This window comes from Crocodylus porosus, unplaced genomic scaffold, assembly GCF_001723895.1.
Source record: "Crocodylus porosus isolate Cpor-Errol unplaced genomic scaffold, CroPor_comp1, whole genome shotgun sequence".
Classification (NCBI taxonomy): domain Eukaryota; kingdom Metazoa; phylum Chordata; order Crocodylia; family Crocodylidae; genus Crocodylus; species Crocodylus porosus.
Genome location: NW_017728926.1, coordinates 4,688,580 through 4,705,222, shown reverse-complemented (window position 1 = coordinate 4,705,222; position 16,643 = coordinate 4,688,580). Strand labels below are relative to the sequence as shown.

Here is a 16,643-nt window from a genome sequence, read left to right as displayed (position 1 = left end):
GCTCCGGCTGCGGGCCTCAGCGCGGGCCCCGGGCCCCGGCTCTTACAGCGCTGCGGGCCGGGACGCGGCGGCAGCAACCAGCGAGTCGGCACCGGTCATGCGGGTCCCTGCCCCGGGCGGAGGGGCGTCTCCAGCGCCCGGTAACGGCTGCAGCCCCGCGCCGCCCCCGGCGGAGGCCCCGCCCCGCGGGCTGATGGCCCGGCGGTGTTCCCACAGGCCCAGCCCCGCACAGAGGGACCCGCGGGAGCTGGGAGCCCGGCCCCGGCCAGCACCGCGGATGTCATCCACTGATGTTACCAGGATTGGCAGCGCTGAATGCGCCCTACCTGTCTGGCAGCGGGCACCGTAGAAGCCGGCAGGACACAGGCACCGCCCAGTCACTGGATCACACGTGGCTCCATTGCGACAGTCGCACAGCTCCTGGCAGCTGAGACCATGGAAGCCTGGTGGGCAGCCTAGGGCAGAAGAAACCCGTGGGAAAGCGGGTCAGTAGCCCCAGCAAGCAACAGTGCAGCTGCACCCAGAGACAGCCCCTTCCAGTAACCCTCCTGGCAGCTGTGGGAAAGAAGAAAAGGCACTGGACCTGGGCAGTTAGAAGCGCAGCACCGGGCTGCAAGGTGGGCTTGAGACCGTGTCTTTTTATAGTTATTGCACCAATGGTTATGGTGCTCAAGCTTTCACTCTGCCTTAGCGCTGGCCTTCTCCCCTCTTCCTTCCCACCCCCCAGTTTGGTAAAAATCTTTATTTGCTCTTTATTGGACTCTGTGGAAGTGAGAAGGGGGGCAGAAACTTGCACTCGCTGACAATTGATGTCATTGTCTTCCTCTTTCTTGGTCTCCAGCCAGTTAAGATCTTCCTTGGGGAACGCTGGGAAAACTCTGCAAGCTTGCTGGACTGGCTACTCACTCCCAGCTCCTGGCAGCAGACTGATCACACTTCCATGCCTAAAATGTGACTGATCTACTTGAAACCCTTGACAGGTATGCAGGCACATCCTTCTGACCCATGACAATTATGGGCCAGTTCCCAGTCACTCCATGGTTTGGCAGTGTTGGAGTGATGTAGCTGTCCAGGAAATTTATGAGAAGCAAGGATTTTTGTGGGTCATCTTTTTTGGGACTAATGGTGTGGTTGGGATAGACCTGAGGAACAGTACTCTGGTATCTGAAATATATCTATCTATCTTGTCTACATCTACCCCAGACTGGTCCACTAACCACTTCCACTGGTTAGTTGGTCCACCAACCTATCACCCAAAACACTCCTTTCCTTTCCCAATTATTGACTCCGGAAATGGTTTGATCGTCATGTGCGTCCACACCCCACGTGTAAAAGGTCTAACTTGAGAATACTAAAGAAATAAAACTTTCCTAATGTCACAAAAGTGACCATGTTGCCGCTTTCTTCAGGTGCTTTGTTTAATGAGTTGCTGAGGTGGTCAGGTTATCAGTTCACCAGGACGCAGTGTAGACAGAGTGGACAGAGAGCCGGACTGAGAGGCAGCCTGGGGAATCCAAGGCTTCCCAAAACAAACGTGCAGCTTTATTTTACCTGGACTAGGTTGGCAAATGTCAGGTTCAAATAGATCATCAGGCTGTTTTGGGGAACTGCCCCCCTTCCTGTCTTCTCCCACGTGAAACTCTCCAAGTGACTGCAGAGAGTCTTTGCGATGAGCTGATCCTTTGGGGCTTTGGCCTCCACCTAAGGCAAAGCAGCTGCTTCATGAACCCCATGGACACTAACAGACAAACCTAGGTGCCTGTAACTCCTCGGCATTGTGGGCTTGGCAGTCATGAGATGAAGCTGACCTTCCCCATCTGTCTGGTCCTGAGACCTGTCATTAGAAAGCACCCCCACCCCAATGGCCTGCTGCTTTGGTGGACTCACTGTGTTCACACAGGTGCCCGTAGTATCCTCTGGTGCAGTGGCAGGCTCCTGTCACTGAGTCGCAAGTCCCGTTATTCTGGCAGGCACAGCGCAGCTGGCAATTGGCACCATACATCCCTGGGGCGCATTCTGGAGGGGACACATTTTAGAGAGGCGTCATTGCCAGATCAGACAGTGTGGCAGAGGGAGATAGCTTCAGCTCCAGAGGTGGGAGCCTGAGCTTTGCTGAGCTTACATGCCAAAGGCTGTCCCAGTTGTAATGGGTGGCTAGTCACACTGAGGCAGGATGCAATTCTGCCATATCACTCTTTTGTGTGCTGCTGGCTACAGATCCCAGCTGGCTTTCACCCTACTAGCTCAATGAGCACTAGGCTCAAGGCAAACCTTGACCTTTGGAATCAATGAGATTCTTACACCCACCCATCTGGCAGACCAGGTGACCCCTGGCTGCCCTACCCCCCCTTACACACTCTGTGGGATGCCATGACGCAGTGCAAGATGGAGTACATAGTTTATATATGGATGCACACAACAAGCCACTGGCTGCACATCCAAACTCGATGGGTTTGACCACTGCCAGATGGGCATTCAGCAGGGCCTGAGAAAGCACCCCCCGTGCATTTACCAAGTTCACAAAACATCCCGGTCCGCCCCAGGCCACACAGGCAGGAGCCATCAGCTGCATGACAGATCCCTCTGCCCTGGCAGGTGCACGTCTGCTTGCATCCAGCCCCATACCGGTTCTTCTGGCAGGCTGGAAAGGCAAAAAGAGGAAAGAGAGGCATTGCCATCAAAAGGGAGAAGAGCGGTCCAGTTGCACCACCTTTCATTCATGGTCCACCCAAATGTTTAAACCCAACTGTCTGGCAGCAGCAGCAGCATTTCTATTCAGGCAGCACAGAGGGAAACAATTTACTTCATGGCTCATTATAATCTATCTGATTTCTTCTAAACTCTTCATTCCACAGGGGTTGATGACCATTTTTAATGGTTTTGAATGGTTCCATTAATCAAGCTATACCGTCTTCTGCTATTCTGCTGTCTGTTAGCTACTCCTGAAAATGTTACTCCTATTTCACAGCCCTGCAGACTGTGTTTAACTCTAGGTAGAAACATTAACTCAGGTATGGAAAACTTAAATCAGGTGAACAGTAACCCAGGTGCAAAAATAATTTTCAGTGAAGCCTTAGATGTACTGTCAAGATGCTCAAGAAGGCTTAATTTTATCTTATGAATCTGAAAGATAGATGTACATTTAATTCTAATGACTACAGAACTAATGAAAAAAACCTTTTGATTATTTTGCCTAGTTTGTTGTACTTTCATAACACTATATGAGATAGCAAATTCACATTCCAATGAAGGCTTTTTCTTTTCACTTAAGCTGCATAATATAGCCCTAACCTCTAGGCTGTGTGCGGTACTGTGTTACTTCGATTCAGCTCTGCTGCATCTGTATAGACTGGGTGTTTCTATGGGGCTTCAATCAGCTGTTAGATAAAAGCACCAAAAAAGCCCCACTAAAGCACCCAAGATGTTGGGCAAGCTGGGTCCAACTAACGTGTTGCACTTCTAGGCATGTGCTGGGCTTGGCACAGAAGTGTGCCAAGTTTAAAGCAAAGCGCTGTTTTTTGGGGGGGTTTTATGTCTGCAAGCAACCCTAGAATATTAGTAAAGCTTTTAGGTTTTTTTTTAACCAGAGAAAATGGATGCTGTGTTATATGTGATGATGCACCCCACCAACTGCACCCCACCTTTTCAAAATCTTAGATCCACCCATGCTGTGATCCAGCCCATCCTGCATGAATGGGGAAAGCTTCAGAGAAGCCAGCTTGTGCCTCATACATGTCATTTAACAGCACAGATGCTCACGATTACCTTGCTCACATCTGGGACCGGTTCTTCCTGCTGGACAAATGCAGGTGCCTGTCACAGGATGGCAGGTCGCTCCTTGTCCACAGGCGCAGAGCTGCGCACAGTTCTTGCCATAGCGACCAGCAGGGCAGCCTACGGGAAGAGGAGCAGCTACTGGCCTTACAAGGTGGTGACTCTAATGCAAGAGCATGCCTAGAAGTGGACTACAGTCTGGAAAGGGAGGACTAGGGTTAAGCCTGCGGGGATGGTAACTGGGGGTAGAGCAGTAGGACAAGGAATAAGAGTTCTTAGGCTCTTTGGTGACTGTGGAAAAACAGAAACAAGAGTAATCTAGCCAGCATGTACTGAAGAAGGAAGGCATTTGAGCTGTGGCAGAATGGACAGGCAATAGGTAGAACCACAGGTCACTTGTCAGATACATGCCAAATGATCCACTAACACTTCCACCATCAGCAGCAATGATGGTACAGGACAAACAACATGACGGGAAGGTTCTGTTTTTAATAAAGGCAGCAGGTTAAATCAGTTGCATATAAATGCTCAAAAGGAGCAGGCTCCACATCACCAACCCTGTGAAACACAAGGGAAAGAACAAAATCATGCCTGCAGCCACAGGTGGTGCAGCGCTAAACACAGGGGAAGCATTTCTGCCTGGCTTTCCAGACAAAGCATCAAAACATCTTTAAACTCTCACTGTATTCCTCCAACTCAACCCCAGTTCCTGTTCCTGCTCCCTTTGGTAGCCAATACTCGGGTGACAGCTGGAGCTTTCTGCAATGCTTTTCTTCCCCTTCACAGAAGAAGCATCAAGAGGGCTATGACTGTGTTCAGAGAAAAAACCCACGCACAATGAAATCTAAGGAAATTCCCTTCCACAAAGAAAATGGGCAAAGCAGTCTTTGTCCCTGTGCATGTCAACAGAAAAACTCATGCTGCAGCCCATGGGGAGGGGGAGAGTCCCATGACTCTCCTGTCAGATGTGTTTGGTGCTGTGAACCTGGCAGTGCTGGGGAGATGGGTTTATTATAGTGCTTTATGGCATGCTGACTGTAGGATGCCCTGCTGCTCCTTTTAACAACTGAAAGGATAAGAAAAAGCCTAAAACCTACAGATTCTCATTTCACCCTGATTCTAGAATAGCTCAAAACCACTTGACATGGTTAGATTCGGGTGAAGGAGGACTGGCCCATGTATTTTGGCACTAGGCATGGACTCACTATTGATTCCTCTGTCCAGAGTTTCAATTGCTCACTGCTCGTGCTAAAACTTTCACCTGGGCAGTAGCTAATACTTGGTGCTGTACTCTCCATTTGCTGCTTAAGAGAAATGCTCTGCCTGTGGGGTTTTTGGCTGGTGCCCTGCAGCCTAAGTTCTGCTGTTTTGTGAAGGGCTGATGTACCCACAGGCTACAGGAACCTGGCTCATGCCAGGGTTCAGGGCTGGGTCTGAGGTTTGCTTGCGTACTCACTGATGCTGCAGTCAGCTCCCACGTACCCCGCCAGACAATGACAGGCCCCAGTGGTGGTTGCGCAGTGGCCCCCATTCTTACACTGGCACTGCCTCTCACAGTTGGAGCCGTACCATCCTGGCGAACACCCTAGGAAAGGGAAAAAAGAAACCAAGGCTTGGATGGAAGCAATAAAGCCCTGACATGGGGAGCAGGTGCTGCAAGCAGCGATGTACACCGAGCCCAGGCCTCTCAACCTTTGTTATTAAGCATTAGGCCAGTAAAGAAATCTTGGGTCCATTTGCAGGCAGCTGGCAGAGCTTGTGGTCTGCCAATTCACATGCCAGTGCAAGAGTTATTCTACCAGCTGCTGAGCCCAGCTGATGTGCTGGTGGAAAGAAATATAAATCAGGAAAATGTGTCAGCCGACACACTTCCTTCCCTATGCAGAGAGACAAGACCATGAGAAGGCAGTTTCCTGGTTATGTGAAGCGAGACAGCGACAGTTCCCTGTACAGAAATCCCGCAGTGAGACAAATAGATACGTTCTGCGGATCCAAGCTCGGGCACAACAGCCAGCTGGGATTTCAGGGAGCCAGGTCTGTTCCTTCCAGAGAGTGTGCATAAAGGAGTGAAACGCTCTCACCGAACACCAGTAGGTGTTGTGAAAGACAAATCATTTTGCACAGCAGCTGAAGCTGCCTCCTCCTCCCTACACTTGTAGATTTAGCACAGAAAGCAAAGCACAAAGCATGAGACAGTGCTGACAGCTCTTAGGTGCTGGCTGCCTAAAAACAGCCCCATTCCACATTTTATCCCTGGTTAGCTAAATCTACAGAAATACGACAAGCAAGCAGTTAGGTCCCCATGGTCCCAAAAGGGCTCCCACAGAAACGTTACTTCTGCAGCACAAATACATTTTTAAAAATTGCTGCGTGTAAAGTTTTGAGCAAAATAAAATGCTCATAAAATGGGAAGGGACATTTCTCAATGCTTCAGCAGTGTGCATGTCTCACTGTCCTGCCCCCAGCTAGGCAGGCAAAAGGAGATTGTGACGGCCCATCTACTTTGTTCCATGGCAGACAAAGACCGATCCAAGGGGCTCTGCTCTTAGGGGAAAACAATGGGGAAAAAATGCTTCTGCTGAAGATGCTGATATCCCCACAATTCAGCCGGGAAATGTTTGAGCCTGGCATTTGTGTCCTTGAAAATGGTTTTTGATTAAACATACTGACAGCCCCCACTGAGCAAGACAGAGAGAATACACAGGTGAGGGTATGCATGTGACTTTGTATGTAGGTGTGAGCCTGAGGGGCAGTGCTGGGTTTCACTGGGTTTCAAAGGCATCAGGACACATGTATTCAGACAGAATCACCTTCCCATGAGAAGATCTGGGATATGTTTAAAAAAATTCTGGGCTCAGTTGCCCTCAGGCTTTGCTGAGTTCCAGCTTTGACTAATACCTGTGGCTTCAGAGGGTTTCCTCTCTTCTGACAAATTCAATGTGAATACTGCATGGGGAACTTTCTTCTGGCACCAGAGGGACACCAGCTTCTGCCCCAGCAACCCTTATCACAGCAAGAACAGCAGCATCCCTGGCACCCTGCCCCCTAGCAGAGATTATCTCACACTTTTAAAATGCACCCAACAAAATGTAGAGCAAACTCACGGAGCTGGCACTGGGGGCCGTGATAACCTGGAGCGCAGACACACTCCCCAGTGATGGGGTCACAGTCCTGGTTCACACCAGGGCAGTGGCAGACCTCAGCACAGTTCACCCCAAAGGTCCCAGGCAGACAGGCTGTAGGAGAACAGTGAGACAACAGAACATTATTATGAAGGAGCACACTTCCCTCTCTTCCACCGGAGGAAAGTGTATTCTGAGGAGGGGGGACAGGACAGGATGGGACACAACACTGCTGTTGGGAGGAGCATGGGCACAGCTGCTAGGGATACAGTGATGGGGACACAGAGATGGCCTTTGCAATCACAAGCACATGGCGGGAAAATGTGCTTCCATGCCTCCAGCTCTCTGACTTGCTCATACATACAGGAGCTGCATCTTTTTCTGTTCCCCTGCAAAGACCATGGAGGGAGTAAGCACCGTGAACTTCTCATTGGCACCCTTTGCCATAATCATGCAGACATGCACTGCCTACGAAAGGCCATACTGCTCTTTGGCAAAGCATGGTGCTGGCTTCTCAGCAGCCACTGATTGACCCGCCCAGCTCCCAATCCCTGCCAGGAGCTGCAGTGGGATTGTTCTCTTCTCCGTACATCGCTCGCATCCATGGCCCGTGAATCCTGGTGGGCAGCCACACTGGCCAGTGATGTGATTGCAGGGAGTTCCTGGGGGACAGTTACAGTGGCCAGCGCAGTCCTTCCCGAATGACCCAGGCAGGCAGGCTGTTGGGAGCAAGACAGGGAGAAGTCACAGCAGGAGTCATACACGTTCTTGCTAGCACCTACAAGCAGCCCATGTTAAGGTCCTGGGCTGAAACATCACAGCTTTAGTGGGATGTTGTGAGACACACTGTGTCCCAGTTGGACAGCTCCTGTACAAGGAGATGTTAGGAAGGGGATGCCTCCATTACCAGATCTGAGGGCTTCTCTGAGCCATCTCCCATCCACCTTCCCTTTCTTACACAGACACCAGAGGCAGGCAGGGGCCTGGACAGCAGGGGCAATGGCAGTGCCAGCTGCCTGGACCGGGAGGGATGATGTACCAGAGGGGTGCGGGGCAGCTGTGACTCTTTGGGTCTGTGGCCTTTCTGCTGGGGTGCCTGCCAGATCCCATGAGCACCCAGTGGACAGAGGAGAGTAAGGGAGAGGGGAGTGGTGTCTGGGGAATGTGCTGAGCTCAAACTCCTTCAGCAATTCATCTGCATTTGTCACAGCAACTCAGCAGTAAAACCCACCCTGGAGAACCCCTCGCTAATCCCCAAAGCCAACTAACACCACTCAGGGCCAGATCCTATTCCACCTCTTAGGCATTTCAGTGCAATCCTGTTCCACCTTATTTTGAGTCCAAAACTGGTCATCTGACAGTAACAGGTCATCAGCTCTGCCTTGAGACTGAGTGCCACCAGGCAGTGAGGAAGAGGCAGACCCATCATCTGCCAGATCCTGAACCTGGCTGCAACAGCATCACGCTTAGGCACCGATGAGGTGGAGCAGAACCTGCCCCTTATTCTTGAAATGCCAGAGAAATCAGGCATTTTCCCAATTCTTTTCCTGCTCTTGTGTTTCAGCTGAGCAAGAAGCAGAAGCAGGCAAGACTGCCTGAGCAGCAACATTTAGCAACGAAGGGAATGTCTCTCACCTCTCTCGCAGTGCTGGCCCCGCCAGCCCCTGGGACAGTCACAAACACCGGTGACGGGATGGCAGGAGGCTCCATCCCCACAGTCACACTCCTCCTCACAGTGTTGGCCAAACGTGGCTCTGGGGCAAGCTGCAGAGATTCAGGGAGGGAGGGAGACGGGTCAGTGGGCAGGGAGATGCGGCAGGACGAGCGCAGGTCTGGCTGAGACGCAGCCCAAGCCAATTCAAACCTTGTTCTCACCACATGACCTCCACTGCCTGTTTATTTAATGTCTCTTTCATTTGCTGCACTCAGGGGGAGGGTTTTATGTTTCACTGGAAGTTGTGGCAGCTCAGGAGGGACTTGTCAGCCTGCAGAGCTGGCTGAGAAGAGTGTCTCTCATGCTGGGAACAGGATCAAATACAGCAAACCCAAGCACTTATTTCTTCCTGATCGTGGTGGCGAAAGGCACCAGACTGACCGCTCTGGAGACTGGGGTTCTTCATTCATCCCACAACGGGAGGGCTGGCACTTGTAACACCACACGTAGCCCTTGCCAGGCTTCCTAGCACTGCTCAGCACATGCGTGAGAGGATGCCTGTCCCTCAGGAATGAGTGTTTGATTTCTGCAACTTGTCCAGGCTTGGCCTCTTGGCTGAGCCCCGCAGCTAGAGAGCCAGACTGAACGGTCCAGCTGGCTGTTCACCTGTCCCAATGGGAACATACCCATTGGGACCAAATGCATTTCGCACAGGCCACTGAACAGTCATCTAACAGTTAAATCTGTGCAACCAGGTTTCACAACAACTGGAAGCACTCACAAAGAAGAAACACCATCACTGCACTATACCATCTGACAAGCAACCACATAAAGGCCTAACCTGTCCATTTACTATGGAGGAACTGACAGTCAGCATAGGTCTACTGAAAGATGGGAAGGCAGCAGGAGTAGACAATGTACTCGCTGAGATGGTACAACACCTAGGACCCTTTGCAAGGCAATGGCTCCTTGATCTGTTCAATGTACGCATGATGACTAAACAAATGCCATCAGTATGGAGGAAGGCAAGAGACACAGCTCTTCCCAAACCAGGGAAAGACCCTTCATCACCAAAAAGTTATAGACTGATTTCCCTCCTCAGCATCACCTACAAACTCTATGACCATCTTATCCTGCAACAAATTTTACCCTTGGTAGATTCCAAACTTACATGGGACCATGCAGATTTTAAACCAGGTCATCCTGGGCAGACCAAGTACTGACCCTCACACAGCATATCAAAGATGCTTTCCACCAGAAGTTGATCATCTTCCACCAGAAGTTTGTTGACCTATCGGCTGCATACAATACTGTCCAACACCGGATCATGACCCACAAACTATACCTTATGACTGATGACTTAGATCTAAGCCAGACCATCTTGGAGAACAGGTACTTTTATGTGGACCTAAATGGCCAGAAAAGTAGATGGCAGTCCCAAAAGAATGGATTACCACAAGGCAGTGTGCTCGTCACACTTTTACTCAACATCTACATTAATGATCAGCCTCTTTCTGCTGAATGTCAGCATTTCATCCATGCTGATGATCTCCGCATTACCACAGAGAAGAAGAATTTTGAGGACACGGAGAAGATCCTGGAGAGGGCACTGAACAAGATGTCAGATTATTACCTAAATAATTTATCTCAAACTCAACCCTGGTAAAACCCAAATCTGAGCTTTCCACTTGAGAAACCAGGATGAGGAATGACATCTAAATGTCACCTGGGGTGACCAGAGTCTTGAACATCAAAAAACCTCATCTACTTCGGGGTAACACTGGACCTACACCTTGTTATAAAAAAGCATAAATTAAATATCAAAGCTAAGGTCAATACATGAAACAACTTTCTGCGTAAGCTTGCAAATTCCAAGTGGGGAGCACATCCATCCAACCACTGCCTTAGCGCTTTGTTTCTCTGTGGCTGAATATGCCTATGCCACCTGGGGACACTCAAGTCACAGCAAACATACTGACACCACCCTCAGTGATACATGTAAAATTATAACAGGCTGCTTAAAACCCTGTGTCCCTATACACACTATCTGGCATAGCGCCCCTTACATCAGGAGGAAAGTAGCAGGCAACGCTGACTGGCAGGTACAAGAGTCAGACGACCACCATCCGTTATACGGACATCAATCAGTGCACCATCATCTCTCATCGAAAAATAGCTTTTTGTCCTCCACCGCACCATTGACCACATCACCACGATCAGCCAGAACTACCCTCTGGCAAAAACAATAAGAGAAACTAGGCAATAAAGCTGTTGAATAGAGCTGGTGAGGAATTACTCTGAGTGAGGAGTTGGCATCCGACTCCAAGTACAAATGGCATACATGGCAGAGCCGGAACAGACTGAGAGTGGGTTGCAGAAGACGCAACTTTCTCATGAAATCATGGGGCGTCTATGTAACCAACCAATGCGTTTGTCAGGAGAAGCAAACCATGGATCATCTCTTGAGATTCCCTGTAGCATCACAATGCTCCCTACAAGATATAGCAACACCAGCAAAGGAGGAAAGAACTTATCCAGGCAGGAAGACAGGGAAATAGGAAGCCGTAAGCAAAGCAAACTGTCTCTGCTTAAACATCCCTCCGTGGCTCATTTGGTGTAAAAGCCATCCTCTCTAGCACAGTCAAATGTTTTTGGAAGTGTTATTCCTTTGCACTAGTTAGCAAAAGCTGGATGCCAGGCTAGCCTCATTACAATGAGGGCTCTTTAGCAACAAGGGCTACAATGTCCAGCTTTCCTGTTCCTGTTGCTGTCAGGGAAGAAGGAAGAGGTTGGTTCTTACAGCAGACACCATGCATGTTGCTTGAATTTTAAAGAGATTCATTGCCCGAATGTATAACTGTACACTCAACATGCAACTAGTTACCCTGGCTGAGTTCAGAACGTACACATGCAAATGACAATAGGTTAATTTTGCCCATGCAGTGGCTGTAAGGAGGCATAAACCAGGCACATCATTATACACATTTTGCACGTATCTTTCAACATCTGTGTTTTCTAAAAACATGGCCCTAAAAAGAAGCCAAGTGAGGGATTCTGAACTTCGTCAAGAATGGAATAGGGTAGCAGCAGATGGAAACTGCTGGGGTTTTAAATTGGAGTGACTGTGTAGGCTGAAATTCACTGGCATGTAGGAAACTCTGCCTTCAGAGAAGCAGAGAAAGTCTTGAATAGTTTCACTGCAAATTACTGCTCCAGTTTGAGTGACCTATTGCTCAGATCTACCTTATGAAAAGGAGTGATTTGACCTGTGAAAGGTTCTGTGAACACGATTCTTGATTGACAGCGCTGTGCCAGGACCCAGGCAGGGGGTGAAGTGCCCTTGGAGGCTCAGCCACAATCAGGGTGCCTGCCAGCTCCTCAAAATGGTAGCTCATAAAGTGAGCTGTGCGGTTCATGTTACAGTATTTAAGGTTGCATTGAGGGCATGCCAAGCCCACTCAAACCTCTATATGGCAAAGATCTCATTATCTGCTTTTGTCTTCATACAGAAGAACCAGGTGGCTAACAGCCAATACAAGCACAAGGTAACAAGCAGGTTGGCTACAGAACAGTGCAAGCCTTTTGAATCTTGTGCTGAGAGCTTACTTCTGCAGATAGTTTTCTTGTGCACTAACGGGAAGGATAAGTAGAACAATACCCTGGCACTGCCAGTTGTGATTTCCATCAGAATACCACATCCAGGCCTGGAAAAAACCTGAAATAAATTTAACAGGCTACATTCAAACTCAGGCTTGGCCCTGACATACATTGGCTCAATCCTTCAGCTAAGGAGATGAGCACAATTCCACTCAGCAGAGCATTCAATACTCCATTAGGAGATGGCTGAAGAGCTCCTGAAGGCTTGGGTCCAACTGGGATACAAAACTCTGACTATATTTCCTTTAGCATTCAGTTTGGCTACCTCATAAGGATGCATCCTGTTTTTGCTAGAGTTAGAAATTGCCTCCAAACTGCCCTGCTTAGAGCAAAGAGGTGCCTGGAATGGGAAAGCTGTGTTCAGTTCTGCTTAACAAAAGTAAAGTGGCACCAAAAGCGTTCAGAGACAAAAAGCAGAGACCTGGAAAGGGCTTCTGTGCAAAGGGACACTGAGAGGGAACAGGTCTCCATTTCCTCGAGGGATAAATGCCTCGTATACATGTCTCAGGCATACCGCAGGTGAAAGTGTGACTGCAGCACGGACAACCACGCCTGTGTTAGCTTTAATCTAGTTTACCTGGGTAACTGCGCCAGCTGAGACAAGGTGGCCACAGACTTCAGCATGGACCAACAAGCTAAGTACACACCTACTGTGTGCACTTAGTCCTACTGCCTTGTACAGCTTGCACTGATGGCCCCTCCAACCCATCTTTGCTGCCACAGTTACCAGTGCTTGCTGGATTAAAGATAGCTCCGGATGCCTACCACTGCAGAGCTGGACGTTGATGAAAGGAGCGGCACACCCACAAAAGGAGACAGACAAGGTTTCCCAACTTGGCAAAGGCCCAAGAGCTCTTAAGAGCCACCTGACCTTAGTCCCACATGGAGAAATATTCCAGTGATGTCATGCTACAAGTCACAGCCTGCTCCTTGCTAGCAACCCAGGGAGCAAATGCAACAACGTACCCATACTGCCAGCCAGAGCTCAGACCCAAACATTTTCCTCCTGCCTTGGAAGTGCCAGGGCTTATCCTCAGAATGCTGCTGAGGGCGGGATGGAGAGCTGCCAAGACCCCTTGAACGGGGAAGGAACCGGGGGTGGATTTTCTGGTACATGATCCAACCCCTGAGGCTGCCCTTTCTAAAACCAGCAGCCCTTTCAACACGACCTCATCGCAAAGGGATTGCCAGGGTATTTATTACAGCTGAAGATAAGGTGAGTACAAAAGCCTGCAAAACACCAGACCTAATTACTGGCTGGGGCTCTGAATTCTTGCCAAGCATTTAGGGCCTATGCGCTGGTGCCAGAAGCAGGTAGATATAGAAGTTGGTGGGTGGGGGAGAGTAGGTAAAGCTGGAGTGCCAAAAGCTATTCCATTCTGGGGTTAAGGGGAAGTCTTCCTGCAGCTCGTCTGCTCTGCCCCTTTTTCTAGGCTGCCCACAGCTCATACAGGAGCTGGGGCATGGCCTATGGCCCCAGAAAGCCCACAGGCCTGTTACTCTCCTGCCATTTTGCCAGTGACTTGAGTGGGAACAGGTTACACATTCGTGCTGTAAGCATGAAGAAGGAGCTGAGCTGCACAGTGCTGAGAACATGCCCAGCACTTCTGTTTTGTCAGGTTCGCAGGGTAGCGAAGAGCACAGCAATAAGCAAAACAAGTCTATGCAGATAAACCTATGGCACCTACAAGTTTCCCCTAGAGCTCTGCAAGCCAAAGCTGGAGCCTTTTGTTTACTCAAAAATTTCCTGGCACCTAGAATGAGCGCATGTTGGAAAGTATGTGCTACATTAGGCAGGAAGGCCTTGTGCTGACTGTATAGCAAAAGCAGCTTTGTGTTTTCTTAAAACAGTTACCCAGTCTTTCCTGACTCTTGGAAAGGCTCTGCGTGGCACCTGGGGCTTGGTCAGCATGAACAGCTCACTCCGGTGTAGGGGACCAGGCCCATAAGCAAAAGCTATCACTGAGGGTCTTGCACTTACGGCTCTCGCACTTGGCACCGGTCCAGCCAGCCTGGCAGAAGCAGTGGCCTGTCTGACGGTCACACAGCCCCCCATTGTGGCACTCACAGCTCTGCTGGCAATCCATCCCGTACTGCCCTTGGGCACATTCTGGAGAAGGCAGAGAAATGACAGAGATGGCATTAGAAACAGTGTGACAGGGACATAACTCACATATGCCAACAAGCAACTTCTCTTCAGAGAAGGAAAGGAAAGGTGTGGCTTTATCCACTATGGAGTCTGCTCTCATTACCAGTGGTTGTACGACTTGAAGCCACTGGCCCCAGCAGCTCTAGCTCCACAGGCTGTTCTGCTCATGGGTGTAGTTTCAGTATGGTCTAGGCCACAGAAACCACAAACCCTTAAGGGCTCATTTGGGTTGGTCGTGGCAGTTCCTGCACACTCCAGCATCAAAACCATTGGCTACTTAATTCAAAAGGTGCCAGAACTGTGTATTTTTGCTTTTTCACTGGAAATGTGGAATTCACTCCCATCCTTGTGACACTTTAAGGCAGGCACAGCTCAGACCACATTCCCTGCAAGCCCACAAAGCTGGTTGCCATTTCCTGCTGCCAAATGACCACATAACTTGCAGTTTCAGGGCATGAACTTGACTAAAGTGAAATGAAGGAAATGCTTCTGGGAATGGGACAAGCTTGCAACAATTCTCTGCAGGTACAGAGTCACTTCAGGCTCCTCTGCGCCGGGACTCACTCACCCAGCTCACATGCCAGTCCGGTCCATCCTTCAGGGCATGTACAGCGCCCAGACACCTGGTCACAGGTCCCACCGTTCTGACAGAGACAACGCTGGTGGCAGCTGGCTCCATAGAAACCCTGCGGGCAGGCTGGGGAGAGATCAGGACGTAACTCAAAGTCAGAAAACAGATGTCAGTCCTGGTGTTTCAGTGTAAACGGTCAAACCTGCAGACAGCATGTGGGGGTTGGGAGGCAGAAGCCATATGCGAAATTAAATTACTGTAGCTAGTGGCAAGAAAATGACCCAGTAAGTCCTAGATTCCAGACTGTGCCGCCACACCGGTAGACTTTATCATATAAGCTTTTCAGACAAAGTGCCTCATGCCAAAGGCATTGTGCTGGGGAGGGAAGCAAACACCACAGCAGTGCACAGGCCACAGAAATTAAAGGTATTATGTATGCTGGATTTGTCCCATGCTTTCCTCCTCATCTGAGAGCTTTACCAGGGCTCCTCATTTACCCACCTTGTGCCCTGATTTCCTGAGGCCTCCTTTTACCTAGCAGGGAGTCCAGGATGGAACTGAGGAGGGATCAGCTCCATCAATTATAGATGTACCCATGGCCCATCTACCTTGGACAGGCCAGGGGACACAAAGGGGCATCTCCCAAGCTCAGCAGGCCTGGATGAATAGATTGGGGTTGTGACAGTGGCCTGAGTGTTTGCCAGAGAGCTCACTCTTGCATCATTGTTCTTTCCTCACCAGGTCTATGACATGGAGCCTCCCTGAGTTATCCAGTGGAACAGGGTGGGGAGAGAGTAGAGTAAACATCTGAGGGATGAAGGACAGGGTGTAGTAGTCCCAGCTGTCTTTGCAGAAGCAAAGCTCAAACTACTTTCCCATGTGGAGCCCTCTGACTGTGAGACAGGATCTCTCATGCAACCCTGACTGGAAGTCCAGTCTGGCTTCCCTGCCCTTTCTATTCTGCCCTTCAAGTTTCTTTTAAAGAATCTCTTCTCTGATTAATGAGGACAGGACTCAGCAAAATGGCACCAGGGACCCAGAATAGTGAAGGTGGGGATGTACATAAATCCTGGCATGCCATCCAGGGAACTTGGGGAAAGTCTCAGAAAGACATGGCATTAAAAGCATGTTGGAGTATTGGAGATTTATAACTGACTGGAGCCAGGAAGGTGGTTTTGGCTCAGTCACTGAATACCATGCTTTTTAATTCACTCACCAGCTAAATGAAACTCAACAGAGGCTGCTATGAGCTTGGCTTTTCCACAGGCCAAGCTAAGGAGGGAGTCTTTCATAACAGTACACTTGGAAGAAAAGAGCACTGACACTGAGCTACCTTCGGCCTGCACTCTCCTGCCATGGCAGGGCTGCTAGCAGAGATGTTTGTCATCTCCTTCCACACCCTGCAGTGAGGTCCACAGCCCTGTGCTTGTTACTTTATGCTCCGGTGCAAAGGAGATGAGCTGGGAAGGCCCAAGCTGGGCTTAGCATGAGCACTAACAGAACCGGTCATGGGCCATGAAGAAACTAACAGAGATGAGAACTGTCAAGGAAGAGGCTCCCTCGTTCTTGGAGGTCCATCACTCAAACGAGGAAGGTAGTGGAATGAAGGGCATAAGTTACTCAATGGCATGGAATGCATACATGTGACTTGGATGCCCTGGAGAGCTTGGCAATATTGAACCTAAAACAAAAGCAGTATGAATGTTGTGCTCACAA

The 16,643-nt window shown here is 49.7% G+C and overlaps 1 protein-coding gene across 3 annotated transcripts in view; it reads right to left on the bottom strand.

Annotated features, from left to right (window-relative positions):
- The window catches only part of MEGF6 (multiple EGF like domains 6), a 313,131-nt gene that overhangs the window by 7,423 nt on the left and 289,065 nt on the right, over positions 1 to 16,643 (bottom strand). For all 3 annotated transcript variants that reach the window (XM_019541243.1, XM_019541244.1, XM_019541245.1), the window contains 10 exons: positions 14,925 to 15,053; positions 14,189 to 14,317; positions 8,532 to 8,660; positions 7,487 to 7,615; positions 6,879 to 7,010; positions 5,231 to 5,359; positions 3,766 to 3,894; positions 2,513 to 2,641; positions 1,888 to 2,016; positions 327 to 455 (listed from right to left, as the gene is read on the bottom strand). In XM_019541243.1, coding sequence (XP_019396788.1) covers positions 327 to 455; positions 1,888 to 2,016; positions 2,513 to 2,641; positions 3,766 to 3,894; positions 5,231 to 5,359; positions 6,879 to 7,010; positions 7,487 to 7,615; positions 8,532 to 8,660; positions 14,189 to 14,317; positions 14,925 to 15,053 — 1,293 coding nt within the window. The remainder of the gene's footprint in view (positions 1 to 326; positions 456 to 1,887; positions 2,017 to 2,512; positions 2,642 to 3,765; positions 3,895 to 5,230; positions 5,360 to 6,878; positions 7,011 to 7,486; positions 7,616 to 8,531; positions 8,661 to 14,188; positions 14,318 to 14,924; positions 15,054 to 16,643) is intronic.